The sequence below is a fragment of the Calidris pugnax genome, unplaced genomic scaffold, assembly GCF_001431845.1.
Source record: "Calidris pugnax isolate Ruff unplaced genomic scaffold, ASM143184v1 scaffold206, whole genome shotgun sequence".
NCBI classification, from domain to species: Eukaryota; Metazoa; Chordata; class Aves; order Charadriiformes; family Scolopacidae; genus Calidris; species Calidris pugnax.
In genome coordinates, this window is record NW_015090957.1 from 8,676 (window position 1) to 34,796 (window position 26,121).

A 26,121-nucleotide genomic window follows, 5' to 3' on the forward strand; every position below is an offset into this window, starting at 1 on the left:
ACCCCCCCACCCCGGCTTCATCTGCCTGGTTCCTTGAAAGGAAGAAGAGCTTTGAAGCACCCAAAGCCCTTGAGTGATGCCCAGGGGACCCGGGGAGGGGGATGCAGGGTGGGACGGGAGACCCTCACCCAGGCTGGGACAGGTCAGCAATCCCAGCCAGGAGAGGTGCTGGGTAAATAACCCCAATTTAGAGCGTTTTTCTGCTTTTCACGTAGGCACCGCTGGGCTGGAATGAGTTTTGGTTTCAAGCTGAGCCCGTGTGATGGATTAGCTGCTTGGACAGCCCGTCTGTCACGCAGCGTCCCTCTCCATGGGTCATTGTAAAGGAGGGCTTTATTTCATGCCAATATGGGGGGCAAACACCACTCAGCCCAGCTTGGGGGGTTGGTGGGGGGTTGTTTATCTCCCTTGGCTGCTTGGCAGAGAAATTGGCCATTCCCAGCTCAGGCAGGATGTGGAGAAGCTGTGTGTCCTCCAGGCTCAGCATCCCCATCAGAAGCTGCTCCTGGAGTCACCTCATCCGGGTTTGGATGCAGAATGAGCAGGAAAATCTCAAATTGGGCTTTTTCTCTCTTATTTTTTCCAGTAGGCTGTGGAAGCGGGGAAGTAGGCTGTGGAAGTTCGGCTGGGGAATGAGCAGGAAAATCTCAAATTGGGCTTTTTCTCTCTTATTTTTTTTTCCAGTAGGCTGTGGAAATGGGGAGGGTTGGTGGGACTGGAACAGCTCCAGCACCCGGAGCCAAGCCTGGCAGCTGCCTGCAAGGGAGGGGGGGTCCAGAACACGCTCCCCCCAGCATCCCCATCACCGGGGCCTGGGCTGGGGGTGGGGGGGGGACCGATGGCAGCCCGGCAGGACCCGCTGCTGGCTGTGAAGGCATCACAGCATCTGCAGGGATGGAGACAACAGCAGGATTTAACACTCAGCTTCTTGGGAGCTCCGCAGAAAAAGGTCTTTAGTTTTTTTTTCTTTTTAAAGAGTCGGTGGTTTCTCATCTGTATTTGGTGTAAGCTCAAATGAAGTCTCTCTATTTTATTTTTTTTTTTAAACGGTGTTATCTGCAAGTCTGGGAGCTCGAGCATATTCATTGCCATCTGTGTGGCTCAATGTAAGAGCAAAATAGTTGCCCCGGGCCCCGTTTTTGCCCTCCCGGGTGCGAGAGGGGCGGGCGATGCTCCCCCATCGCTCCGGCCTCGGGGGCATCTGGAGAGAGGAAGCAGAGCTTGATTCTCTTCAAAGCCCTGGGATGTATCTGTGGCAGCAGATGGTGCGAACCGCCTTAAAGTCAGTATGAAATAGCACTGAATTCCCAATTACGTGTAATTAAAATGGTGCTCACTTATTTATTTATTTTGCTGCCAAGGGGCGGTTCTCCTCTTTGTAGAAGGGGCTCGGGCTGCGGCGTGGGGCTTTCCCTGCAAGCAAGCCTGGGGGGGGGAGTTCAGAGCATCCTCGAGCCACGCTGAGATTTAAAAAATAATCAGTGAAAATAATCAGTGAAATATTTGTTAGGCTCTTTCTGCCTGGGATTCTCTCTCCCCAGTGTGCAAATGGGGACTGTCCCCTTGTGTCCCATCCCAGGATGATGCAATTTGTGGAATAACAAGGGTTGTTTTTTGGTGTTTTTTTTATGAAGTTGTGCATCCTTTTGCAGGCAGCTCTCCTGGAATGTGGCAAGGTGGCCAACACACTTATCTCTTAACATTTCCTTACCTCCAGAGGAGCCTGGCCGGGAAGGTGCGTCGCTGCTGGGTGCGAGAGCCCAGCAAAACATCCATCATTTTCCACACTGCCTCAGGTTTTTTTGCTGGTTTGGTTCTGGGGTTGGGCTTTGGGCAGAGCAGGACCTGCCCGAGCCCCACCACGGCGTGTCGTAGGCATCGGGGCATCACTCGTGTAGGGATCAGGAATACTCTCCATTGGAAACAGGAGTTGTCTGGGAGGCTTAGCGCCGAGGGTTTTTCCATAAAAAGCCTGTTTAAAATAATCTTTTATTGAAATACTAGAGGAAAATTGAAGAAATGGCTTTTTTTTTTTTTCTGTGTGTGTGTGCTTCCCAGCTGAATTCCTGCGTGGTGGAGGACACGGAGAGCTTAGCGCCGTTCTGCCGGCTGAGTCATCCTCAGCTTCCCACCCCGGGCAGAGACAGATCGATTTGCTTTGGATTCAAAGGAGGAAAAATACAACCCAGCTCCTTCCCTCATAAACACCGGTGCTGGTTCAGATCCCTTTTTTTTTTTTTTTTTTAAAAAAAAAAAAGTTTGGTTCTGGGGTTGGGCTTTGGGCAGAGCAGGACCTGCCCGAGCCCCACCACGGCGTGTCGTAGGCATCGGGGCATCACTCGTGTAGGGATCAGGAATACTCTCCATTGGAAACAGGAGTTGTCTGGGAGGCTTAGCGCCGAGGGTTTTTCCATAAAAAGCCTGTTTAAAATAATCTTTTATTGAAATACTAGAGGAAAATTGAAGAAATGGCTTTTTTTTTTTTTCTGTGTGTGTGTGCTTCCCAGCTGAATTCCTGCGTGGTGGAGGACACAGAGAGCTTAGCGCCGTTCTGCCGGCTGAGTCATCCTCAGCTTCCCACCCCGGGCAGAGACAGATCGATTTGCTTTGGATTCAAAGGAGGAAAAATACAACCCAGCTCCTTCCCTCATAAACACCGGTGCTGGTTCAGATCCCTTTTTTTTTTTTTTTTTGTAAAAAAAAAAATATTGATTTTTGAGGGGTATTTGCTGCCATCCCCCAGTTCCAGGTCTCCTGTGGCTCCTCTAAATGTTGGGGACCCACGGAGTGTCCCCTCTGCCCCATCCCCACCAGCTGAGCAGGTGATGAGGATGATGATGGGCACAGCTGTGTGCTCTGCATGGTGATAACCCTCCGTGGGGACAGATGTGGTCAAACCCCTGGAAAATTGGCACGTCCTTGGTGCGGGGCTTGGGGTGAGCGCGAGGGAATTGATCCTGGTGTGAGATGGACCATCCTGACCCCCATCGAGCTGGAGCCAAAGGCTGCAGCCACGCAGCCTCTTTCTGCTTAAACTCTCTGCTCGAGACAGGAGTTTTCATTTCCGAGATGTTCATCCCAGATCCATAAATCAGAATTTATTGAAGGGAAAAAAAAGCCCAGACCCCCAGTTGAAGAGTCTCATCTTGCAGCTGAGACTGCTGATGAATCCTCCGTTTCACAACGTGACGCTGCGGGTTGAGCCCTGCTTTCTTGCTTTTCTGGTTTTACCCTGAGGACTACCTAAAATAGGAAAATTAAAAATTTAATAGTAAGCTGGATAGTGCTGTCATGCGGAAGAAAAGGACTGGGATCCTTTCATTAATGTGGGAAGGCGTCTCCTGCTCTTCTGAGGGGGCTCAGTTCAAATCAGTTTTCTCCCCCTTGGGCAGTGCAGGGGGTGGGAGTGGTGACATCTCCTGCTCTCCTTCCTGGATGCTAACGAGCATCCCTTGGTTGTGGACCAGCTCTTGGGGTGGGAATGTGCCTGTGGGTGCTGTGGGGACCCATCCCCTCTGTGCCACCATCACTGGGGGGTTCGGGGGCGTCCCTTTCCCATCCCGCAATCCGTTTGAAATCCGCTTTGTTTGCCAAAAATACTGCTTTTCTGCTGGGATTTGTCTCTGTGGATCAAAGGGGTAGTTTGTGCGTGTGGTATTGTCAGGATATCACACTCTGAAACCCACCGGTCTCCGTGGGCGGGCGGGGGGTGATGGATCATGCTCCAAAAGCAGCCTGATGCTTTGGTTTTTCCAAGCAAACAGGCAAAAATCCAATCGTTTATCCTGCGGGGGGAGGAGGCATCGATTTTTTTTTTTTTTTTTTTTTATTTTTTTTTTTGCCAGTCCGAGGGCTGAGCTGCTGAGAAGAAAGGAGCACTTTATTTATTTTCCTCAGGAATCAATTATTTGTTCATTTTATTTTGCAGACGGTGAGAGAAGCCTCTTTTCCCCCATGTGGGCATTCGCTCTGCCCGGGGGGCATCGGTGCCTTTCCCTTGTGCCAGCTGTGGCTGTTGGGGGGGGGGGGAAAGGCTGGGAACCCCAGATGTGTCCCTCCAGATGTGGTTTTATTCCAGAGCGTGTGTAAAGTCAATGCTATTGGGAAACTCTGGAGGAACTGGCTTGTGAGGAGCTGGTTTGCACTGGGAAAGCATCTGGCGTTGAGGGTGGTATCTGGTGCCACCTGTAATTATTCCTTTAACACCAGTAGATTGGGGAGGGGGTGGTGTGTTATCGGGGTCACCCCAGTTTGTAATTTGGGGTGTTGAGCTAAAAACTCTTCAGCTACAAGGGGAGGATCCTCCCCGGGCCCTCATGTCCCTGCAAGGGAGGGAAATGGGTCCTGGGATGGGATGCATCCACCTGGCAAGTGTCCCTTTGAGCTTGGGGACAACCCAAGGTTGGTATGTGGTTGGGAGGAGACCAGATCCTGCCTCCCTTTCCAGGTCCATAAAAGCCTCCACAGAGATGGAAAGGATGGTGCCCACAGCACCAGAGCCCCCCGAAGCACTTTGGAGCCCCCCAAGATGCCAGTAGGGCCAAGGAGGGTCCCTGGGTAGCACACCCCATGGCATGGGGTGGGTGAGGGAGGGTGAAGGCACCCCCAGAGCCCCCTTCCCTTCTGGGGGGGGTCTCTCTCAGCCCATTGCAGAGGCTGCAGCTGGACTCTGCACCCCTGGAGTTGGTAAGTTGTTGCTTTATAATTTCTCCAAACTATCCCCTGCCCCTCGTCTGCACGAGAAAAGGGATAATTTGGGAAAGATGCTGCTGGGAGAAAGATGCTGTTGGGTTTGGAGCAGGGTTGTTCCTGTGCAAAGGGTGGCACTCGGCTGTCGTTAGGGGCACCGCTCCTTGTGCCACATCCACCTCCAGTCAAACCTCTGGGCATTAATGCAGTTACTCATTGAGTACTATTTTTTTGTGTTTTATTTTCAAACAAATTGAATTAATTTGTGAAGAGAACTTCTCCAGCCGAAGCCACCACGTTGGTTGTGAATGAGAGAGGAGCAGGTGGGTGTGAGCAGGAGAAGAGGGGAATTAATGGAGAACGGGAACTGAGCAGCTCATCCTGTTTGTCTTCAGTTTGGCATCTTGAAAGTGCTATAAGGAGATGTCCTGGTAAAAAGAAAAAGCAAGTGGTGATGATCACCTTTCTGTTCTTCTCTCTGGGATGGCAATGGTGTGGTTCGTACTGACACCTGCTCCTGGAGACTGGGCCAGCCTCAGTTCCTGCTCCGTGGGTTTCCATCCTTTAATTCAGCTCTAATTAAAAAAAATCCAAAAATAACAGGCAGGAGAGAAGTGAACAGGGAAGATGAGGTGGGCTATAATGTGGGAATAAGCAGTGGATTGAGCTGCAGGGCTGCATGGAGGGGAGATGATGGCAAAGCATCCTTGGGCAGGAGGCAGAGCTGGTGGTGGAACTCTGTGGTGACACCACCCCGGGCTGCTTGGAGGAGGGTTGGCATGACCCCCATTGCCTCAGGATTGTCATCTGTGCCAGGTGCAGGACGACTGCCTGGGTCCCTCATAGCTCCTGATAAAAATTCCTGGGTTTTTAATAAGCAGGTAATGAGTTGAATTATTTTTTTTCCTTCCTCCGGAGCTTGGCTGCACCTGATGCTGTGCAGATCAGGAGCTGGACCCTGCCAAGGATCAGAGATCCCAACACAGCTCAGCCCTCTGAAATGAAGTGATTAAATTAACTCAAATGTGTCAAATTCTGACATGAAATGATTCAGTGATGTGCTTTATCTGCTGGGAACTCTTCGAAGAGCTCTTGGAAGTTGGTGTGAATTAGTTTGCTTAAGAGGACCTGGTGCATGTAATTACATTTAACGTCGTGCAGTCGCTCCTGCCCAAGAAATTAATCTTTGGACACGGCAGACCTCGCGGGGTGAGGTTGTTGGCATCTCTCCTGTCCTCTAACGTGAGCTGATCTGTGTTGCCTGAGGGACAAGCAGAGCCTTGGCCGTGTCATCGCTGAGGGTGGCCACCAAGTGCTTGGCTGATGCCATGTCCCCTCTGTCACTTGGGTTTGGTCCTTTGCCAGGAAGCAGCCGTGGTGGCACTGATCACCGTGGGCTCCCATGCCTTTCCCAGGGGGTTTTCCCAACAATTTCTGGGGTGGGAGTGTGCGGTGATGGGGTTTGGGTGGTTCCTGCTGTGAGGATCTCCCTCCCGAGCGGGTGTGAGGAACCCTCCTCCTGCAGACCCCTCTTCAGAGCCTGTGTCGTGGCTCTTGTCCCCAGTGTCATCATGGAAGAGGCTCCTGTGGCATCAGCCCTGCTGGGAACGGGGTGTTTGGTGTCTGTGAGAGCGAATCCCTGCGGCTCTGGAGGAACGAGGTGCTGCTTTAATGCATCCAACTGAGATTTCCAGAGGGTTGGTTGGTCTGGGCCAACTTTGGCCAACTCCTGCTGTTCCTTCCCTTTATTGTGTTTCTCCAGCGCTTTTCCCTCTGCATTTTGGATTCATTTTCCCATAGGAAAGAGCACCCAAATCCAGCTGGCATCTCTCTGGGCTGGCGGGGGCTTTCCCAGGTGCAGGAATTAGATGGCAGCGTGAAGGATCACCGGTGGTGGGAGATGAAGGGGCAGCAAGAAGGATTTGTGCCTTGTGTGTCTGCCTGTACAGGATTTATGAGGGAGGGGAGCCCTAGGAGGAGGGGGAAGGGTTTGACACTGAAAGAGGGGAGATGGAGCTGAGATGTGGGGAAGAACTTCTTTGGTGTGAGGGTGGTGAGAGCCTGGCCCAGGTTGCCCAGAGAAGCTGTGGCTGCCCCATCCCTGGAGGGGTTCAAGGCCAGGTTGGAGGGGGCTTGGAGCAACCTGGTGTGGTGGGAGGTGTCCCTGCCCAGAGCAGGGGGTGGCACTGGATGATCTTTAAGGTCCCTTCCAACCCAAACCATTCTGTGATTCTGTGATTCTATAATTTCTTGGGCTGCTCTGTGTTCACAATGGCCCGCAGAGCGGTAGTTTTGACTCGATGATGGGTCGCTGAAGCCACAGGGGAGAAGTTTGTGCACCAGGATCAAGGTTTGGAGGGACAAAGGTGGTGCTTGCAAAATGGGGGGAGCCTGGGAAGGGAGGTGAAGTGGGTGCAGCACCAGCAAGGATGCTCTGGAGCAATAGCTGGGAGCAAGAAGGAGGTTCCCTGGGTGCTGGGGGAGCGCTGGAAGGTCTCTTTTTAGGCTGGGTTGTTACTGGTGTGATGTTTGAGCTGGGGTTTGGCCATAGGGTGGAGGAGGGACGTGGCAGGGACCGGTGGTGGCTCCAGTGTCCTCCTGACTCCAAACTCCAGCAGAATCCCAGCAGTGCTGGTGTGTGTGAGCGAGCGGCAGTCAGTCACGCTGAATTAAACAACCTTTTATGAAAGCTCCTGTGCACGCTCGGATAAATGAAGGCGCCTAATAGACAGTGAGTCATGACACTCTATTTATCTTCCCTGCTGAAAGCCTGAGCAGATGCAGGGACCTCTTTTATCTGCCAGAAACATTGGAAAAATGAATTTGTTACGTAGAAGGGAGGCTGGAGAGGTGAGATCATGCCAACAGGCTGGGGTTGCAGCCTGGGAATGGGTGGCACGGCTGTCCCGCTCCCGTCCCCATGCGACACCCGCCGTGGTGGTGGGCTTGGTGGCACCAGGCTCTGCTCAGACACCCGGAGCCGGGGCAGCCCCTGCTGCCTGCTCGAGCAGACTGAGCTTGTGCTAGCAGGCAATAAATGCTATTTTTTAAAAAAAACACCCTCATTTTGACCATAGTTGAACAAATGCGAGGAGCTCCCTGTGCAGCAGCTTTGTTCTCTGCGTGCAGGCTTTCCAGGAGCGGGATTTTCCCTGCTTTGGAGGCTCATTTTTTATTTTTTTTTTAATTTTTTTTAAGAGAACCTTTTTTCTTGGCAGTTTTATTTCCAACTCCTCTGCAATCCAGGCTGTCGGCCCCGATGGGGAGCAGAGACGGGCGACCCGGGGCTCCCTCCTGGCTCGGAGCCTGCGGCACCCGCTGCCTCTCCCCGTACCTGTCTGTGAAGGGGAGAGAGCAGTCATCCCACAAGAGGTGCTGTGCTTAATTACTTACCGTAATTAAACCCCCTTACGGAGGTGTGAGAGCGGAGCCGCGTGCCTGCGCGGCGGCGGGGAGCAGATGCTCCCCAACACCCATATGCTCTTTAGCATCGAGGCTTTTCTGTGCTTCCTGAAATTCCAAAGAGGATGAGGAAAAGGAGGATGTGGGGAAATTTTGGAGGAGAACGAGCTCCCCTCACCCGCTGCCGGCCTGGGCGAGGAATTGCTTCCACGGCATCTATGGGATGGGCTCTGGGTGCTGGGGGGAGCTGTTGGATTGATGGCTCCAGGCCCAGAAACCCTTGAAAAAAGCTTCTAAAAAACAAGAACAAGAGGAGGAAGAAAGATGAGGGTGGTGTCCTCGGAAGACGGAGTGTGCTGTTGTTGTAGTGTGGGTGCTGCCGGGACCGTGTCTGTGTCTGGCTCCGCTTTCCCGGGGCTGTGACTGTCAGTTTTGATGCTGTTTCTTCTCTTCTGGGGTTTCCTTGCGGTTAAAAAAAATGAAGGAAAATGAGAGGCTGGGGAGAAGGGGATGGCACACCCAGTCTCTGCATGGAGGGGTGTGCTGGGGACCCGTGCTGCCTCCTCTAGCCTTCAGATGGAGGAGGGATGCTCCGTAGAGGGATGGTTCCCCCTCTGCCCCCCTGCCCGGGGTCCCTGCCCCATGGAGATGCTTCTGGAGCTGACCGTGGGCGAGCAGCGAGAGGGGGAGGCCAGGGTGGGTTTGTGCAGGGTGGAAGCACTGATGAGGACTGTGGGGCTGCAGCCAGACTGCCAGGAAACATTCGTTACATCTGCTTAAAGTTAATGGAGCATCCCGGGTTCAGGGAGCCCAGCGGAGCAGGGAAAGGGCTTGGGTTTGCAGAGCTGGAGATGTTCAGAGCATCACGCTCCTGGTCCAGGCAGGCATTGCTGTGAGGGGCTTGGATTAACTACGGGGCCTTTGGGAAGCTGAGAAATTTTCCAAGTAATTTTAATTTATCTCAGCCGTTAGGGGGGAGAATTTAACATGCAATTATTTTCTGCCCCTGGAGAGGAGATGTCAGCTACGTGGGTTATCGTTTTCTTTAGCAAATCTCTTTTTCTTGCCCACCCCGCCCCCAGACGAGGGGTCAGCCCAGGCTTTGCCCAGCTCTCCCAGTGTTAACCCAGTGGCTGTAATGGGAAATACAGGTTTCCAGCTGCAAACCAGCAGGTGCTGGCAGTAATGGGGGGATTTGTGGCTTGGGCTCGGAGGAGCCGAGAGGAATTTGGCTCCCTGAGTTTGGGGGGACGTTTCTGCTGTCGTGGATATGGTAGAAACAGATGAGGAGAGCCAGAGATGTGGCTGGGTGGAGGCTTTTGAAATGAGAGTGCTCGATGCCTTTCTTCCTTTGCCTTCTCCCCGTCCACATCAACACCAATCAATTTTTACAAATCGCCGGCGAGCGGCAGTTAATCACAGATTTAAATAAGTCTATTGTGCCCCCGTGCTCGGAGCCGTCTCTCCTTCCCTTCTCCCCCACTTCAGAGGTGGGAGCTGGCAAATTTTTTATAAAAAAGGCATTTTTTTAAATAAATTCATCCTTTGCAAGTTCAATCAGAAGGAACTAACCCCCGAGCCCCCGGCGTGGGACTGGTGCTGCTGCGGGAGCCCGGAGATCCCTCCTGGGCTGCTGGCAGCTCCGGGTCCCTCCTCGGCCAGGCAGGGTCTTTTTGCAGGAATCTGATGGGGAACTCGATGGGGATGAGCCAGAGGAGCGTTTTGGAGCATTTAGGATTTTCCTTCCAGCATCTTCAACCAAGGGAGGCTCAGATTCCCAGGAGCGTGGGGGAAGAAGGAGATGCGGGGATGCTCCCCCCTGCTCCCCAAGCCCATCTCTCCCCAACTGGTGTCGTGGGGTTGAGCTGGAAGGAGAGATTTGCAGTGAATTCAGCCCAAAATAGGTCTCAAGCTGCCTAAGGAAGGCTTCTCGCACAGAGTATTTGCCAACGGAGGAATTAAGTAGCCCCATCCCCGACTCGGCAGCCTGGTTGAGCACATTGAACTTCATTTGAGGAAGAGGAGGAGGAGGAGAGAGGCAGGGCTAAAGCCAGGCCTAATTAGAGGGGAGAAGGGCTGTAAAGCAGCTGTGGAAAGGCAGAGAGAGCTCCACAGGCTTGGGTTTGGATTCAGGAGTGAAAGAGCTGCAGTAAAGAGGGGCTTTTTTTGTGAGCTCAGAGAATAAATAACGTATTGTCTGTTTGTGCACCGCTTGCAAGTGCAATAAAGCTGAGCTCACGGCTAATGCAAACAGTTTTCATTAAGAAATAATCAAAAATAAAAAGCCGTTTCACATGCTGATAAGGAGCCAGTTGGTTTTTATATTTCACCAGCCGTTTAAGCCATACTCAAAGCCATTTATCTTTTTCCAGTGCTGGCTGCAGAGGATATGAAAAATGCAGCAGGCTGCACGTATGTAATTAAACTTTTGGCAGAGGCTTTGCCCTGCAGCTTTACTGAGAAATTCAATAATGATAAATAGAGTAGAATATATAGAGGACTTTTTTGTGAACAAGATTTAAAATCATGTATGTGGCGCAGATAATTATTTGCCACATAATTGTCTTGGCAGCGCTCTGGCGAGTACCCTTGTCTGATTGTGGCAGCTATTCTTTCAAAAACCACCCCTCATTCTGCTCTTATCGCTCCTCCAATTTGCCATTGAGGCTTTCCTGATTTCCAGCCAAGCCCATGTTTAGCCCTAATTATTGTTTTGTTCCCCCTCAGCCCGCGGGAGCTGCGTTTTGTGTGACAGCAGCCCCTTCCGACGCCGTGAGCTGGTATCATCACTCCATCACTGTAATTATCCTTTTTTATTTCCCTTTTATTTATTTTTTTTTTTCCCCTCCTCCTTTCTCTACAGCAATTGGAAGCAAAACGCATCTCTTGACCCACGTGGGGTTTGTGGTTTGTTGGATGTGACTCCACAGGGACGATCCCTGCTCTCGATGGTGCTGCCTTTCTCCTCTGCTAATGCACCGAGAATTTGTGTGAGAGGCAATTTTGTGTTCAAATCGTCCGTCCAAACCACCCTCGGTGCTTCCCTTAGAAAAACCGCCTCTATTCTGTTTATTTTTCACAGATTTCCTCCCCTTTTGCTGCTGGCAGGAGCCGGGCACCGTGGCATCCCCGCCGTCCTTTGTCACCACTGTCCTCGTGGGCACGTGAGGGTGGATATTGCAGACACCTGTGACTGTTTTAGGCTGTTTTAGCAAAAAAAGGGGGCAGCGGGGATGAGCTGACCCATGGCTTTGTGGTCCTTATGGGTGCTCTGTGGGTGCAAGGATGGGACCAGGCACCTGATGCTTCATCAGGACTTTTTTTTGTTGTCTGCCAGAGCGAACGAGCCAGGGGCTGGGGTGCTCTCCACTTTTACAGCTGGTAAAAAAATCTTAATTTTCATCAATTTTTTTTTTTTTCAATAGTTCAAGCTTTATGGAAAATTTAAAAATTGTATTTAACGCGAGTGATACAGGGACCAAATGGATACTTTGGCAGGGGGCAGGCTGGTGTTAAGCACCGGAGCTGGTCTGGGCTTTCCCTGTCATTAGTGAGAGCCAGGAAATGGATCTTTGCTGCAAATTTGATAATGGGGGGGGGGGGGAGTGCTGCCCAAACGCCCCGGTACCACTCAATGGGATGGGAATAGGTGAAACTTCCCCAGTTAGGTGATGGGAAGAGATGAACGTTGGCTGTTGCATCCCTTGCTCTGCTCCTCCGTGGAGCTGGGGGGTGGATTTTGGTGTCTGATGCTCTTGGGGATCTGATGATGCTGGTGGGGCTGGAGCCCCTCTGCTGTGAGGAGAGGCTGAGAGGGGTTGGGGGGGTTCAGCCTGGAGAAGAGAAGGCTCCAGGGAGACCTTAGAGCCCCTTCCAGTCCCTCAAGGGGCTCCAGGAGAGATGGGGAGGGACTCTGGATCAGGGAGGGGAGCCATAGGAGGAGGGGGAAGGGTTTGACACTGAAAGAGTCTCTCATTCCACCCCGTGCCCTGGGCAGGGACCCCTCCCCCCAGACCAGGTTGCTCCACGCCCCCTCCAACCTGCCCTTGAACCCCTCCAGGGATGGGGCAGCCACAGCTTCTCTGGCCAACCTGGGCCAGGCTCTCACCACCCTCACAGCAAACAAGTTCTTCCCCACATCTCTTCTCAATCTCCCCTCTTACAGTGGAAAACTGTTCCCCCTCGTCCTGTCATGGGGGAACCTGTCCCCATCACGGTGCTGGGGCTGTGTCAGTGGCTGGGACAGGGTCAGCTGAGGATAAAGCTGTTTGTGGGGCCGGGGGGCTGCGTGCCAAGCAATTAAAGTTATCCACTGCTCTGGCAGGAGAAGGGAATTTCATCACTAAGTGGCTCCAGCCTCGGTTGCCCCATTGCCAGGGGTCTGTCGTGCTGTGGGGCACGGCTGGATCTGGTTGTCCTCGCTATTGCTTTAAAAAAATATATTTATTTTATCATCCTGGCTGGCTGGAAGAAAGCTCTGCCATCAAATGTTACTGCGCATTATTGGCTGGGCTGGGGTTTGGGGACAGAAAGTGTCTGGCTCCGTACGGCTAACGAGGAGGACAGTATTTATTTGTGCAGCGTCTTGCTCTGTTTGTGGAGCGGCCGCGGCCTTTTGGGGAAAAAACCATGAGAATGGCAGGTCACGGTCTGCAGCCCCGGTGACGCCATCGGGGGATGCTCCTGGAGCAGGGGAGGTGGCAGGAGGGAATGAGCTGGAGAGACGGCTGGGTTTTGGTCTTTGCCCTGGGTTTTTTTGGTACCAAAATGTATTAAATTCTCGTTTTTTATTTTCTGTGTCATTGAGGGCTGTCGCAGGGTGCCTTTCCACCTCTGTTACAGAATCACAGAACACTATGCGGTTGGAAGAGACCTCTGGAGATCATCTCCTCCAACCCCCTGCCAGAGCAGGGCCACCCAGAGCAGGTCCCACAGGAACATGTCCAGGTGGGGTTTGAATGTCTCCAGAGAAGGAGACTCCACCACCTCCCTGGGCAGCCTCTGCCAGGGCTCTGCCACCCTCACAGCAAAGAAGTTCCTCCTCATGTTTAGATGGAACTTCTTATGGTCAAGTTTGTGCCCATTTCCTCTTGTCCTGTCCCTGGGCACCACTGAAAAAAGACCAGCCCCATCCTCCTGAGGCCCACCCTTGAAGTATTTATAGGTGTTGATCAGATCCCCCCTCAGCCTTCTCTTCTCCAGACTAAGACCTCTGGCCCTTGGTCAAAAAGCTTCCAGACGGCTCCTTGCTCTGTGTCTGTGGGGAACAAACAGCCCTCGGGTGGGTAGGTCAAGGGAGAGGAGAGAGAATTCTGTAAATCCAGAGGGAGAATTATATCGTCTAAATGTCAAACCTTCTTTAGCACGAAGCTGGAGCTGTTGAGGAGGAATTTGTGCTCCTCGACTCTTGGTTTTCGTTCTTTTCACACTGAAGGTGGACAGTGGGGGATTTATTACAGTGCTGCCTGGTGCCCCTTCCACCCTTCCCAGCCCAAACTGGGGCTTGGGTTTCAGTGGTGTGTTTTTAAATAACTGGTGGAAATAGAGCTGGTAGTACTGGTCCTGCTGGGAGCAGAGGACTGGGAGGACCCGGGGTTCTCTGGTGATGTCTTAGCAAGCGGCAGCGGCAAATCATTTGGTTTGTGACCGGGGTGAAATCAAAATGAAATATTTTGTGGGGTTTTCCTTATTGCAGGGTTTTTCTTCCTCGGTGAAAGCACCAGAACTGCAGAGCTGCTGGGTTGGGGGTTGGTGGAGGGGGGGACAATCTTGTTGTAGGTCCCTGTGGCTGCTGCCCATCCTCTGTCCTCCTCATCCTCATCAGCCACCGGCCCCACGGCTCGTCCCAGCCAGATCTGGGGCTGTGTGTGGGGTGAGCCTGGGGTGATGCTGTGGTGCTCTGTGGGGCTGGGAGTGGGTCCCCGGAGGAAGAGGAGGAGGCAGAGGATGAAGTTCTGCTTTGCCTCAGGATCTCCCTGAGTTGGGGGTCTCCCCTCTCTGCGTGGAGGGGGAACCCCCCTTCTCTTACCTGAAACGAAGGGGGGGTTTTGGTCAGTGGTTTTTCCTTCTCTCTGCTCTTTCCTTCTGGGAGGGGAGGCAGGAGATGCCCAGCTTGTCCATCTGTCTCCCTCTGGCCTGACCCAGCTGTTTTTTGTACCCACAGACAAAGGTGAGAACGGGGAGCCCTATCAGAGGAGGAAGGGTGCGGGGGTCACCCTGCCAGACCCCCCCCCAGCGTTCCCCACGGCCAGAGACTCTGCCCAGAGCGCTGGCAGCAGCAGCTGGAGGCGGATTCTGCTGATGATCCTGGCTATAACCATCCACAACATCCCAGGTGAGTCCTGTCCATCCATCCTTCCTTCCTTCCATCCATCCTTCCATCCATCCATCCATCCTTCCATCCATCCCAGTTCAGGGGCAGCCCCTTCCCAGTGCCATCCTGGGCAGATCACCCAGGACTCCCACCTCCTCTCCCTCCCTTTTCTTGCCAGATGGCACTCACCCAGCGGGTGCCCAGCTGCCTTTTGGCAAGATTTGTCACCTTAAATCTCCCTCCCTCCGTGGGGCTCAGCCCTGGAAGGTCTTGGCAGCAAAACCCCCTGCAAGGTGGGGGCTCGGGGGGGGAACCCATGGGCTCAGGCTTGTTGCTGCATCTTCAGCATCTGCAGCCCCCTGGCTCTTGCCAGCCTGGCGTGGGTGAAAATTGTGAAGCTGGGAGGATGCTGAGGGAGATGACACTGTAAAGACAACAAATTCTGGTCTCTCTCCTTTTCTTTTCTGCTCTGTGTGCCAGCAAGAGATGCATTTTAAAGCGCTGCCGCTCTGCGGGAGCACGTACGGTTGGGGTTTTCATATTCAAGGGAGGGAGTTTGCCAGTAGAGGGAAAACTGCAGAGCCCGGAGTCAGGAAGAGCTGTGTCCTGCCAGGGGCTGGGCTGTTTTTTTTTTAATAGGGAAAAAGCTGTTTTAAAAAAAAAAAAAAAAAAAAAAGCATGGGCTCAGGCTTGTTGCTGCATCTTCAGCATCTGCAGCCCCCTGGCTCTTGCCAGCCTGGCGTGGGTGAAAATTGTGAAGCTGGGAGGATGCTGAGGGAGATGACACTGTAAAGACAACAAATTCTGGTCTCTCTCCTTTTCTTTTCTGCTCTGTGTGCCAGCAAGAGATGCATTTTAAAGCGCTGCCGCTCTGCGGGAGCACGTACGGTTGGGGTTTTCATATTCAAGGGAGGGAGTTTGCCAGTAGAGGGAAAACTGCAGAGCCCCCTGCCGGGGGGTGGGGTGTTTTTTTTTTAAAAGGGAAAAAATTTAAAAAAAAAAAAAAAAAAAAAAAAAAAGATGAGAGAGATTTGTAACAGCTGAGGACACTCAGCTGCTTTGCAATTCTTGGTGATGTTGAAAGTAATATAAGGCAACCTTTTCTATTCTAACGCTCAGTTCCTTGGTTTCCTCTCCCCTTCCTCCTCCTCTTCTCCTTTCTCTCCCTTCTCTGCTCAGTCTCTGTCTGTCTGAGGTTGTAGCCTGGATGGGGGGGTGCAGGAAGAATAGGAAAAGGTTTTTCTGCATAATTTGGATTATAAACTTTGGGGAAAATGATGAGAACCTTTGGGTGAGCTGTGGTTTCCGAGCTGGGCTGTAAACATGTGGCTTGTTGGCCGAGGAGGTGGCTACTGTCAGCCCTGAGAGGGCTCGTGTTAACCCTCAGGGCCGGGGAGGGGGAGCTGCCTTGTGGCCTCTCGTGTGCTTTTCCATTTCCAGAGTGACTTTTATCCTTTCCCAGAGCATCTGGCTTAAATTCCATCCCTGGTGGGACTTCCCGGGTGAGAAGGCTCGGTAACGGGTCGGTAATGGCAGAACCTGAGTTTCTGCCCTTCCAAGGACACCCCGGGATTGAGGGGCAGGAGAAAATCAAAGCCAACACACAACTCTTCTCCTCGAGCCTTTGGGAGCCACCCTCCCATCCAGCCCCAGTGCTGGGGCAGTAATTGCTTCATTCCAGCCAGACATCGGCTCCCGATGCCCTTGGGTGCTCCTGCTCCCATGGATTTTCCTCTTTGCATCCCTTTTTTTTGTTTTTAATTATCAAAGTGTAACTCAGACGCCTTAGTTGAGCCCCGTGTATTGCTGGGGGAGGCGGATGCCTGGCAGACGAGGCACACAGGGAGCTTTGAATTAGCCACATGCAGTAAAAAAAAAAAAAAAAAAAACCAAACCAGGGAAGGGTTTGTGCCGAGCAAAGGGTAATTGGATTTCATCCTTCAAATGAAGTGTCAGGGGGCGGGGGTGAAGAGCCGGGTGGTGTGTGCGGCCGCCGAGGCTGGGGATTCCTGTCTCTGTCACTGGGAAAAAAAGAAAAAAAAGAAAAGAGGTTTTGTAGAGGAGTGAACAAAGTGTCACCTGCAGCAATAGGTTAATGGTGACACAGCCCCAGCTGCCACCGAGGCGCCCGGGTAACCTTTCCCTGCCGCTGCAGGAGCTCAAAGCCCCCCTGGGATGGCTCCGGAGGCTCAGAAATTCCCTTTTGCCTCTTAAAGGTCACAATATTAATATTTAATATCCAGAGGAGGTGTGTGAGCGGTTGGCTCAGCGGATGGCTCAGCTCAGCAAGGTCTCTGAGTGGCAGTGGGGTGTCTGTCCCTGCCAAGCCCTGTCCCCAAAGTCCCCCTCCTGCTCTTTTCCAGCTGGCGTGTCCCTTTCCAGCGGCGCTGGGTGGGTGACAGTGGCTGGCTCTGCTTGGTGGGGCCACTCACAGGTGGCAGAGCCCTGCTCCAAGTCCTCCTGGCAATGGGGATGTGCCCAACGTCATCCAGAGGTTTCAAGTCCCAGAGGTTGGACTCCAGCCCGCGTCTGCCATCGTGCTCCTTGTCACCCTGCCTGCAGGTGACAGGATGCCGGCGCCCGTTTCACCCTGATAAATGATTCAGATGATGATTAAAATGGGAGCTCGTGCCCCGTGTGCTCGTTCCTGAGGTCTCTGGTCCCTTCAGGGATGTGGAGGCAGATGCTGGTCCAGCCTGTGGTGGAGCAGGAGGACGGGGGTTCGCTTTGGCTTCTCCAAGAAGCTTTGGCTTCTCCTTCCCCTCAGCCCCTGCCTGCGGTGCAGGGTTTGGAAACACTGTAATGCTCTACCTCAATTAGCGTCCCCGCCGGCAGAAAGGCTGACAACTATAATTAGCACAGGCTCCGGCGGCGTAATGACACCTCGGTGAGTCTGTGGGGGGGAGGGAGGAGGTGAGGGGGGGGTTCCGAGCTGGGAAGCTGGGGATGCTCGGCACCCTCAGATGGCCCCTGGCTACTGGGCTACCAGCTCGGGTGACCCCTGGGCTTGCAGAATGGCTCGGGGCTCGCTTCAGCAGCAGCACTGGCTCTGGATCCGCTTCCCTGCGATCCCAACGTGCTTGTGGGGGAGCCTGTCAGAGGATAGAGCTCGTCATTAAAGGATGGAGCACATCATCCAGGGGGAGCACGTCATCGGAGGTTGTCCAGGTGGTTCCCCAGGGTTTTCTGTCCCCCCCCTTGCCTTCATAAAGCTTCGGAAAACTTCACGTGGCTCGGGGAGGATGCGATGCTCGGGAGGATGCAGGGAGGAGGATGCAGGAGGAGGGGACTGCTCCTGTCCCCTGGTCTGGCCAAGTGTCTCTGGTGGGTCTTGCTCCTCTGAAACCTGGGGTTGACCCCAAACTCTACCTAAACTCCCTCCTTCCCATGGTTAAAACCCTCGCAAGGACCAGCTCTGGCCCTATTTTCCTCCTCCACTGGTGGGGAAGGAGCATTTTATTGCCAGCAGAGAACAGTTTTATTGACTTTGAGCCCCGTTTAGGGATGTTTTGGTCTTGGCAATGTGTCTGTCTTTGGTTTGAGGCAAACGTGCTGGAAGGTGGTTAATGTGCGGGTGAGATAATTGAATGTAAAGCCCTTGCCTTTGGTTTGCATTTAGTGGGCTCTGCCGGCAACCGAAAGGTTTGTTAATTTGTTCCAAAGCTGGGGCTGGCAATGTAAAGAATAAATTGATAATGACAGGAGATGCCAAACTGCAGACTGTTCCTGCTAATTAATATTCATATATGCCAAGTTTAGTGGAACATTAATTATGTATTTAATCAAGCCCTGTTTATTCTGGTTTATCTTTGTACCTTGGGTGGCTGTTATGCCGAAGACTTCAGATTAATTAAAATGTTACTGGTGTATCACAAATAACAATTAGCGAGGTGTGAGTCGAACCACCTTTCTCTTTGTGCTCCTTTTGAAGGGAGGAAGAGGAGGAGGAGGAAGAGGAGAGCCCAGGTGGGATGGAGCTGGTGGAGCCGTGGGTCCATGGGGAGGTCCTGGAGGACTCTGCCCTGCTCGGAGCTGGGCTGTGGTGGTGTGAGCTCAGGGGGTTCCTCGGGTGTGAAGATGCTGCAGAGCCTGCATCCCTACCCCTAACTCATACCACTATGGGTGAGAAGCAGGAGAGGACCAAGGCTGTGTCCTGCAACCGTCTCCATGCCCCGGGGCTCTCCCTGGGACATTTGGTGGCTTAAATTTCCCGGTAGGTGTCTGTACGTGGTGGTGGAGATGGGGAAGGAGCTGCAGATGTTTCCTCTGTCGGGTTGTGGTGATGCCTGGCCTTGCGTTCCTCCGGCAGTTGGGAAATGGTGGTTTCTCCCCCAGAAACCACTCCAGCGGTGGCAGGTGCCTGGCTGGGACCTTCCTCGCTGTGGGGACTGTGGTGTCACATCCCTCCCTCACCCCAGGAGCATCCCAACCCATGTGCCCTCCTCTGCTTGGTCCCGGGGGAGGCAGCGGGGCTGATGCCGGGGCCAGTTGCCGGCAGACACGAGGTGATGCTTCCAGCCACCCTAACGTTACCATGGAAACCTGAATTTTCCTTTTCCATTGGGATGTGGTGGGCAGAGCAAGGCAGCCCCGGAGCCTGGCACGCGGAGCCGGAGCCGTCCCCTCTGCTCCAGCCCTGGAGGAAAATATCTTGCTTTTCTGTATTCAGTCCATGTTTTCGCTCCCGATTCGATCTCTGCAACGTTCCTGCCTCAAGTGTCACCCTGTTAAGCAGAGGCATCTGGCAGGGAGCAAACAGGACATGCCAGCAACGTGACCAGAGCCACATCATGGTGCAAGGTGGCAGCAATGTCCCCCGGGCCAGGGGTGAGCGATGGGCATCTGCCTGTGTCCAAAACACAAGGGTATTTCCCCACAGGTGAGGAGGGAGCTTCACGGTGAGGTTTGTACCTAAACCCTGGGGTGGTTTGACATCTCCCAGGTGAGCTCCCTGCACGTGGTGGTGTCTCACTGCTGCGTGACAGTGGCCAAGTCCAGGTTGGACATGCTCTGGGTGTGAGGTGGGATAGAATCATAGAATTGTCTGGGTTGGAAGGGACCTTTAAGATCCTCTAGTCCAACCATCAACCCAACTCTGATAAAAACCATCACTAAACCATGTCACTGAGCACCATGTCAACCCGGCTTTTGAACACCTCCAGGGATGGTGCCTCAACCCCTTCCCTGGGCAGCCCATTCCAAGGCTTAAGAACCCTTTCAGTGTCAAAATTTTTCCTAATATCCAACCTGAACCTCCCCTGGTGCAATTTGAGGCCGTTTCCTCTTGTTGCATTGCCTGGGACTTGGGAGAAGAGACCGACCCCCCCTGGCTACACCCTCCTTTTGGGGAGTTGGAGAGTGAGAAGGTCTCCCCTCAGCCTTCTCCAGGCTGAACAACCCCAGCTCCCTCAGCCTCTCCTCACAAGACTTGTGCTCCAGACCCCTCACCAGCTCCGTTGCCCTTCTCTGGACCCGCTCCAGCCCCTCAAGGTCTTTTTTTGTGGGGAGGGGCCCAAAACTGGACACAGCCCTCGAGGTGGGGCCTCACCAGTGCCCAGTCCAGGGGGACAATCACCTCCTGAGTCCTACTCCCCACACTGTTCCTGATCCAGGCCAGGATGCTGGTGGCCTTTTTGGCCACCTGGGCACACTGCTGGCTCCTGTTCAGCCAACAGTCGACCAACACCCCCAGGTCCTTTTCTGCCAGGCAGCTCCAGCTGTAGTGCTGCAGGGGGATGCTGTTGTGACATGGGGATGCTGGAGATGTAGCTTTTTAAACCTTAAACCAAGGTGGGCAGGTTCAGCCAGATCTTCTCCATCAGACCTGAGCCAGGACTGGTGGTGTCTGTGGTGGAGCTGGTCCTCAGATGGTGATGAATCCAAGGATGCAAACAGAATTCCTGCTGCCGAGGGGTTGGGTATGGAGCGAGGGGTTTTGGGTGGCTGTGGGGGCTCCGTGCTGTGCTGCCAGACTGGTCTTCCTCAGGAGGGGATGATTTTCGGGCTGGTTCCTCTGTCATTAGCAAAAAATTGCTTGAATTCATTCCCCAGGGACAGGTGCTCCCGTGCACTCAGCCTCCCGAGAGAGGGCTGGGCCAGCGAGTGGGAGATTGCATCTCAATTATCAAGGAAAGCCATTATTTATATGAATATTCTCAGAGATCTATTAAAGGCTGGTAACATTCGCTTTGAATGATGAGAGCCTTTTTTTTTTTTTTTTGGTGGGTCTATTAAAATGGGGATTATTTTACAACTGTTGACTTTAACAGGCGGTTGGTACCCACTGGGGTTCGGCAGAGCGTGAGGACGGGAGGTGATTAATCTGTGTCTCGTCTCTGTGATGCCTTTTTTTCTGAAATTGCAGCCGGGCTCCTTCCCCCGTCGCCTCTGCTGGTTGCGCTGCCGTTAATGGTTATTCTTGGGCGCTCTTGGACCCCCTTTGATTTCTCCTGAAAGGCGTTATTTTTAGTAAGAAAAAGGAGGAGAAGGACCTCTCCGCAGCTTGCGTTCCAGGGAAGAGGGTGAGAAGGAACTCCGATGGGGTTGAAGTGATGCTGGGGGTCTGGGGGAGCTGAGGAGAGTGTGTTTTGATGGAAAGATGCACGTTTTGAACAGTTATGAATTTTTCACAGCGTTTTTCACCCCCTGGGGGGGAAGAAAACCCAGCCCGGGCCGTGGCTTTCTGAGGCTGCTGCCCGTCTCATCTCCACTTCCATTTCCAGAGGGCCCCCGGGGGGGCATGGAGGCGTCAGGGAGCGAGGGCTTGTTGTTGGGGATGGTGCTGTGATGTGATGGCCGGGGTGGGGAGAGGAGAGAGGTCAGAGGCAGCCCCCGAGGACAGCGCTGGGTGTTCGGTGCCAACCGGGGCGCTTGGCGCGGCGGTGACTCATGTGGGATGGGGAGGAGCTGTGGGAAAGGTTGCTTTAACCTTTCGTCAAAACCTCCTGTTAATTGTCGCCCCGACAGCACATATTTTGACATTTTCATCTATTAAGCACTTTCGGTGGAGAGAAACGACCGGCTCAAAGCCGTTAAGCTGCTGGGTGAGGGGGTGGGAAGAGAGGGGAGGTGGCCAGGAGAGGTACCTGGTGGTGGGTAGAGGATGCCAGTGATGTTCTTGGCGGCCATGGGACAGCTCTGCCCCACTCCCTTGCTTGAGGGAAGGTGCCATGAGCAAAAACCAGCACCTTAAAAGGTGGGGGCTAAAAATAGGTTGGATATTAGGAAACATTTCTTTACTGAAAGGGTTATCCAGCATTGGAATGAGCTGCCCAGGGAGGTGGTGGAGTCACCATCCCTGGAGGTATTTAAGAAACGTGTAGACATGGTTCTTCAGGGCATGCTCTAGTGCCCAAGATTCCTGGTTTGTGGTGGGGTGCTGTGTGGGGTGGGTGATGGTTTTTGGTTTGGTGGTTGTTGTTGTGTGTTTAGGTGGTGGGTGGTGGTTTGGTTTTGGTTTTTTTGTTTGGTTTTTTGTTGTTTTTTTTTTTGTGGTTGGACTCGATGATCTCTGAGGTCCCTTCCAACCACTACGATTCTGTGATTCTGTGATTCTGTGAAAAAGAAAACCCCCCTGCTGGCCCAACAGGGCTCTCCTGGGTGCCTGTGCACACCGTGCATCGCTGTTTCCCTGTCCTTGGTGTGCACCTGAAGTGTGGGTGCCCCTCTGTTGTGGCACTACCAGGGATGGGGAGGTCCCTTGCCCTCTGTGGGCTGCTTTTGGCCCCGTGGCCACCAGCTCAGCTCCCTCGGGGCTTCCCCTGGCCCCAAAGCCCGTGAGGAGCCAGGGATGAGGTGGGCACAGTTGGGCAGTTTTCCTCTGCAGCCCCCGTCACGCTGGCACCATGAGAAGCAGGATGAAAGTCGTGGGGTCTCTAACGCCCCGCTGGCAGCAGCTCATCTTTCAAAAACTCATTTGGAGGCAGACACCTGGAAAGCTGGCGGAGAACTGATAATGTAGGTTTATCTCTGCGGCATCGTCTTTGAGTCGACGGTCGGTGTTTTGTGAGCGGTAACAGCCACAAAGGTGACAAAAGCCAATTAAATACAGTATTTTCAGCAGCTGGAACGAAAGCCCGCTGAAATATGCATGTGGAAGCTCCTTTGCTTTCTTGTCTCCATCAGATCACACCGATTTCTTGCATTAACAGTTGCTGAGCAGTGGATTGAGAAATCCCGTGCGTGGTAGAAATGAAATGTTCAATATCCCGGCTGGATTCGGGTTGTGGGGGGTCGGGGTCTGGAAACACCCCCCACGTTTCCAGCAGTGGTCAGTCCACACTTTTAGGCGACTTCTGGTTTATTTTGGGAAAGAGTTTTCTTCTTCCGGAGAAGCTTTTCCGTGACGGAGGAGCTTTGGGATGTTGGGCAGGTATTTTAGTTCTTTAAAACGCGGTACCCCTGGTGTGTGCAGTGGCCTCATCAGCTCCTGTTTATCTACTGCAGCTCGAGGGATCAAAATGAGGATTTGCTCCACGTTGTGCTTTGGTGAAAGGGGTAGAAGAGTGGGTCAGGATGGGATGTTGAAGGCCTGGCTCCTGCGGGGTAAACCAGAAGGTGACATTAGGGGAATTGCCTTGTTCTACCCAAATTCCGCCTTGTTTAATGGACGCAAACCCTCGAGCAAGGCCAGGAGCTTCTCTTGGGCTGTTTTTTCCCCATATCCATGTCTGTGAGTCACCCAGGGTCACCATGTGTCACATCCTACTGGGTTTGCTCTGAGGAGTTTGGGGTCACTGGTCCCCTTCTTTCCAACCCAAGCCAACCCCTCTGGCTTGGCTGGTGGCTCCACTGCTGGGAATGCCCAATTCTGGAGGCTTTTTTCAGACCAAACACCTGGGAAATTGCCTGGGACACCTCTCTCCTCCCCCCAGGATAAGGCATATGGGCTTAAAATCCCCTTTTAATGGCATTTTCACTCCGTGGTGTTGCATGGAGCAATATGGTTTGGCTTTCTTCAGGTGGGCTCTGCTGTTACACACCATCGAGCAGGGGGTTTGGGCCATTTGCTTTTCCAGATGCTGCTGCCTCCTCCCCTGTTTGCCATCTCCTCTCCCATGACCTCGCTGGGACCCATCTGTGAGTCCCTGGAAAACTTGGGATTTTGGGTGTTTTCGCTTTCGAAATGGAAGCGGTGGAGTTGAGCTGTCTGGGCACGTCAGGAGCTTTTGAGATGTTTTACCTTCTTTCAGCTTGGCGTGTGCATGAGCCACTGCTGCATCGCTGCTTCATTAATGGCTCTAATGAATAAACTCCCCAGTCGCTTCCAGAGCCGTCCCCGGAGCGGGGAGAGGAGCTGAGCGATGCTGAAGCGGGTCTGTGGCATTTTGCCTGCAATTCCCTCCCCAGAAAAGCAATTTCTCTCCATTTTTCAAGCTGCCTGCCTTTGCTGTGCTTCCCTGCAGCCGCCGTCTCCACAAACCTTTATTGGGTTTTCCTCCCACACACCGTTTTTTTTCCCTCCCCCCCGTGAGCGTGGGATTAGGTGCCGGAGCCAGCAGCTCTGCACGACTTGCCCAGTTGTCTGCTCCCTCCTGGGCTGGTATGGTGTAAAATAGCACCGAAAAGGGGTTTATTTCTCCTATTGCTTTTTTCACAGCCAATATTTTGGAGGGGCGGCGCGATGGGGCTTTGCTGGGCAGGATCCTGGGGGCATTGGGGCTCTGCCCGTGGCTGCACAGAGGCGAGAGAACGCTGATTGCCCAGGACTGCTTTGTCTGAGCAGATTAATCCAGCTGGTGCCTGGGGTTTTGTTTTTCCCCGTCCTGTCACCGTCTGTTGGCAGGGTCGGGATGGGAGCCGCGAATCCGTCGGGATGGGGCCACGTCCCACGTCCCACCGTACGTCCCTCAAACAAAAGCTCTCGTTCCTCAGGAACCCCGGGGGAGGAGAGGGGACGAGTGAATAATTCATCCCGCCAATGATGAGACGTGCCACTGGAAACTGCAAATTAATCATTTAAATTTCGCCTTTGTGTTCTGCTGGGAGGCTTTTTGGTCAGGGTGATAATTAGGAGTGATCTGGCCTCGTTGGTTGGTGGCGGAGACGGTGTAAAGCAAGTTGAGATCCTGCTTGGGCGATGTGACTTTGTCACGGCTCCTGTGGGCCTTGGGATCTCCAGGAGAAGTGGCCAAAGGGCTGCCTTCAGGTCAAGCATGATGGTGATCCATGACACTGCACATCTCAAGGGACTCCTGGGTGTTTGCTCCATCCACGCCATGACCCACTGCTGCTCCCCTCTTCACCCCCACCTTTGGAGGACAAGGACTTCTCCATGGTTCTCCCCCACCATCCTGGACCTGCCTGAGCCCGGGGAGCTGTGTCCCACTTGGGGGAGCTGAATCGATGCCAGACTCTAACGAGCAGCAATCTTTTATAATAAACCCTGGCTTGGTTTGTTCTCATTAATTAGCAGGACAGCTGTGTTGGGTGCTGTGTTGACCAGGAGATGCAGGTGTGTTGGACGGGGATGGAAAACCCCACACGTGGTGAGGGGGCGATTCATGGGGCACCTTTTTTCTTACCACCTTTGAGGGAACTGGGGCTGGGGGCTTTCAGGGAGGGATGATGTCCCTGGTCTTGTGTCTGAGGAGCCTGTGAGGGCATCTGGGGCTTCAGCACTTACCAGGAGAGAAGCTGGTGGGACATCCTGCCCTGTGTGTGTGTGCGGGTGCTGGCTGAGACCCACCGTGTCCTGGTTTGAGGACATGCTACTTTCTGGCATGGTTAACTTAAAAAAGGGAAAAAAAGTCTTTGTAAAATGACTTTAGCCTCCTGCTTGCTGTTTTCATAATGGTGGATGCCTAGAAACCTGAAAATCCCTGAAATCTGGTAATCTCTGCGCTTTCTTGCGCAGTAATGGCAAAATGATGTTACCTAGGGGGAACGGGAAGTCAGTCTTGGGGGAAAAACCTTCGAGTTTGAATAGTGGCGACAGGGACATGCTTAAACTCTCATCGAAATACAAACCTCATTATAGCAAGATTAATTTCCCACTAGGAACTTAATAGTTCTTCAAAGAGCGGGATGAATAATTGATGGCACGTTGGCATCCGTCGTACCTTCCTCAAGGAAGCCTGTTCATGTGCTGACCCGGGAGAATTAGCTTTGGAAATCCTGGCAGGAGGGGAAGGTGTCGCTCCCGGCTCCGGTGACGGGGGCTGCCGGGGCTGGGGGTGCTGCCGGGGCACGGGGGGGTGAAGCACTGAGGGATGTGAAGCTGTCACAACGCTTGGTGTCACCAAGGAGAAGGGTTTGGGCAGCCCTTTATGAGCCCAACATCGTTGCTTCATTTAACCAGAGGGTGATTTTATGGTCCTGCATCGCACAGGGTGGGTGTTTGCTCGTGCAAAGGATGCTCTCAGCATCACAGGCTCTTCCCTTTGCTCACAAAGGCATTTACTGCCGTTAAATCCATAATTCTTGCTGTTTCTTTCAAAGCTCTGCAGGCAGGAGCTCAGCTCTCCTCTCCTTCTCTGCCCCGGCAATCCCACAGCCCCAGTGGCAGCGCTGTGGTGTTACTGGTTTGGTAGAAGTTAATTACAAACCTCAGTTTTCCTCTAAATCTTCACCCTCCCTCTAAGCCCAAGATTTTTGCCTCCACTCAGGCTGTGGGATCTGTGAGTTGCTGCTTGTTTTATTGTCACCACAGATCCTTCTCCTCCTCCTCCTCATTACAAACCTCAGTTTTTCTCTAAATCTTCACCCTCCCTCTAAGC

At 53.1% G+C, this 26,121-nt stretch overlaps 1 protein-coding gene across 1 annotated transcript in view; it reads left to right on the plus strand.

Annotated features, from left to right (window-relative positions):
- Positions 1 to 917: 917 nt before the first annotated feature.
- Positions 918 to 26,121, plus strand: part of LOC106893896 (zinc transporter ZIP11-like) — a gene marked incomplete at its 5' end in the record, with an annotated part of 65,005 nt that continues 39,801 nt past the window's right edge. Inside the window, 3 exons of the mRNA XM_014952191.1 lie at positions 918 to 949; positions 1,653 to 1,735; positions 14,255 to 14,425. Coding sequence (XP_014807677.1) covers positions 918 to 949; positions 1,653 to 1,735; positions 14,255 to 14,425 — 286 coding nt within the window. The remainder of the gene's footprint in view (positions 950 to 1,652; positions 1,736 to 14,254; positions 14,426 to 26,121) is intronic.